Genomic DNA, 3365 nt, shown 5'->3' with positions numbered 1-3365 from the left:
GTACAAAAAGGGTTCAAAAAAGAAAAAAAAAAAAAAAAAGAAAAAAAAAACCAGATCGGGTTCGCTTATTTTTCTTGTAAATGTTGATCCGATAGGGGGTTTGGGGATTTCTTTTTTTTTTTTTTTAAATTGGGGAATTCCTGAAATTCAGGGATGTTTTGGGGGTTGGTTTGGTTACTTTTTTTTTATTTTAAATTTCTGATGCACTTTGTGGAAGTCAGTATATATGTAAAAGATATTTAAAATGTTGAGTTAACATTTCACTCAAACACACGTAAGTTAAGGTCTCTTAAAGAAATTAAATGCGTTTATCTGTATGGAAAAAAATCTTGACATATTTTCATTTTGGTATTATTAAAGGACTCTGAACAACGTACTCGCGGGTTTGTTCTTCTTCGTGCCCCCTCCTTCCCCCTGCCCAGCCCTCGCAGGGGTCAGGTTTTTAGTGGGGGCCCCCGCCCCCCCCCCCCCGTCCTCCTTACAGGGACCGTAATTAAAAATACAGCGGGCATTGATGGCCGGGAGGGGAAGGAACCGGCCCCCGAGCCAGGCGCGCTGAAGCGCTCCGGTCGCTCTTTTCAAGCCGCCTTAGTTTTGGTTTATTTAAAAAAAAAAAAAAAACCAAACCAAACCAACAAATTTAAACCGAGTCCGAGCCCCGCTACGCCAGCCGGGTACCACGCCGAGCCCTAAGCGCCTTTGGCGAAACCGGCCCTAAACCTGCGTGAAAGCGAACTGTGCTGAGGAACTATTTATTTAATTTAAAAAGCCTTTAGCGCCACAAGGCTGCCTAGGTTGGGAGGTGATCTCGGGGGAATAAATCGCTAGAGTCAATACTCCGGAAAAGACATTTCATGCCTAAATGAAAATCTTGTTAAATGTTATTAATTTTGACTTAGAGCACACAGCAGCCCCCTGTGCCTTGTATTCCCTTATTAGGGATTCATGTCTTATCAAATATCTAATTAATCTCCTAGACATCATTTGTTCTGGCCAACTTTATCTCAGCTGGTCCACGGGGAAAACTCCGAATATTCTCGGTGACAAAGCTCCCTTGAAGATCCTTTTAATTGTCCAAATTAACTGCACCAAATTTGCATGTCAAACGGTAAAGGGCAACCTGAGATAAAATGTAAACGTTTTAAAAGCCCCAAACTAAGCACTTGATTTGATAACTAGGCTTTTTAATGTTATGGAAGACAACTGCTCCTTTCCTTTTCAAAGACAGTTGATCTATGCAAATACTGAATTGGAAATGCTTATGTCCCCATGCAGTCAAATGGTCCTTGCATGTTATTTGAATATCAGTGGCTCTGCTATTGAAAAGGTTCAAGGATGCTCTCTGACTTCTTTGTGATTACTCAGTGCAGCGTCTTATTCCGAAGAAAAAAAACTCAGGAATAATTAAAGGCTGGGCTAAGGCCTGGGAACACATTTGGGACAGGAATCTCATTTAGACAGGCTCTTTCAAAATAAGGCACAGTTAAATTGACCAGAAGGCAATTATTGAAATGAAAATTATTTTCACTCCCTTTGTCTCCTGACCACCAACCTAACAGCCACAGTATTTTTTTAAAGGCAAATTGTTAAATGAGATAATTGTGTTATTAAAAAAAAGGGGGGGGGGAGGAAAAAAGTTAATTTAGTCTGCCTGGAGGAATACAAATATTTTAATCCTCCATAAAACAGGGAATGCAAATAACATCGGGAAACGGATTCTGCTGTCGGCCACCAACTGGAATGAAGACGTTGCGTTAAAGAAAATACATCTGCCGTGAATACTAATAACCGCGTCCCACCTCCTCCGCGCCGCTGTCGCACAAAAGCGACCGGGCAGCGCCGACACCGCCTCTGCCCCGGGGCGGCGGCGGCGGGAAGCCCGGCGGGCCCTTCCGCGGACGCGGGGGGGAAAGGAAACCTCCCGGGAGATGCACCTCGCGTCCGGCTGCCGAGAGCACCCTCCCCGAGAGCCGCTGCGGAATTTTGCTGGCCGAAAGCATCCCGGCGAGGTCCCTTGTCTCCCGCCCCCGCCCCGCCGGCGGCTGGGTGCCGGCAGGTTTCCCGGAGGGCAGGGGAGGGCAGGGGAGGGAAGGGACGGGACGGGAAGGGAAGGGAGGGGAGGGGAGGGGAGGGGAGGGCGGACGAGGGGAGCGGGCGAGGGGGGACGTGCTCGGGCAGAGGTAAAATAAACAGCGGGCTGGGCGGCGGGACGCGGCTCCCCTCCCTGCCGGGTAGTGTTGGGGTTGCGCAGGAATGCACCCGCGCGGGGTGCTGGGCAGAAGTCAGCTTTGTTTTCGATTTATAATAAAACACATCAAAGGGAAACCATCCAGGTCCAGTTTCTGGCAGGCCGGGGTTACAATTCTCAGCTCAGTGATCAAGGACCTCTTTGCATTGCCTTTGCCCCTTCGGGTCAGAAAACGTCCATCACTTCCAGACTCCCCAGAAACGACGAAGGGAGCAGCTCTGGGCCGCAGAGCCGGTTCGTTTAATCAGGAAAATAGAAAGCATGTCACCCTTTTAAAAATAAATGACACCATTCTTTCGTGCGTGTTGGCGATAATTACATGGTCTGGGGAACTTTTACACAAAGAAAAACTAAAGGACAGGCGGTGCGAGAACCGAAAAAGAAATCTGATTTCACTCTTTGAATCCGTAGTTCAGCGGCACCTCTTTAGGGCGAAGACGCCAACCCGGGAGCAGGAAAGCAGCGGGCAAGGGAGAGACGCTCTCCCGGGCTCCGGCGGGCAGGGAGGCGGAGGGGAGAGCCGGGCTCCCCGCCGCCTCGGCCCCGCTCGCCCCGGGCTCGCCCGTGAGCCGAGCTCCCCTTGGCAGCTCGCTGGAGCGATCGCTTCCCCTTCCCACACCTCGCGGACCGCAGCTTCGCGCCGGCTCCTCGAGCCCCCTAAAAGGCGGCTAAGGACCAGCCGGCGACAGCACCCGCCAACCCACGGGAAAAGGTAAAATGCCAGCAGAAATTATTCGGTAAATGCCATTCGATCGCCGGGGCCCCGGTTCGCAGGAAGCGTGTCCCCTGCCCCCCGCCGGGAATTACAGCCCCAACGGCTCGTTTTACACTTAAAAGGCAGCATTAATGGTTTCGTCCTAATGAGATAATAGATAAACACCCGATCCGGTGCCCGGACAGTTTCTTAATTGCGTCTTTCGATTCAAATGGAAACTTCATCTGCGGGAGCTGTAATTTATTTGCAGCCATTATCTGTTCGCCAAGATCCTCTCCCACCCTTCCAAAACGCAGATGAGGGGAATCTCACGGAAAGCCCGCCCCTTTGGGTAATTGGTGCACTAAGTGTTTATTTTAAGTCGGAATAATTTAGCCTCAAATTTCCTCAAGGAATAACATT

The 3365-nt window shown here is 49.7% G+C and overlaps 1 protein-coding gene across 1 annotated transcript in view; it reads left to right on the top strand.

Annotated features, from left to right (window-relative positions):
• The window catches only part of SP9 (Sp9 transcription factor), a 3158-nt gene extending 2100 nt beyond the window's left edge, over positions 1-1058 (top strand). Inside the window, exon 3 of the mRNA XM_010569395.1 lies at positions 978-1058. Within this exon, the coding sequence (XP_010567697.1) occupies positions 978-1058 (81 nt within the window). The remainder of the gene's footprint in view (positions 1-977) is intronic.
• The last annotated feature ends 2307 nt before the right edge of the window (positions 1059-3365 follow it).

This window comes from Haliaeetus leucocephalus, unplaced genomic scaffold (genome assembly GCF_000737465.1).
Source record: "Haliaeetus leucocephalus isolate CR32 unplaced genomic scaffold, Haliaeetus_leucocephalus-4.0 Scaffold1, whole genome shotgun sequence".
Classification (NCBI taxonomy): domain Eukaryota; kingdom Metazoa; phylum Chordata; class Aves; order Accipitriformes; family Accipitridae; genus Haliaeetus; species Haliaeetus leucocephalus.
The sequence above is the reverse complement of the archived record's forward strand: the minus strand, read 5'-3'. Positions and strand labels throughout refer to the sequence as shown.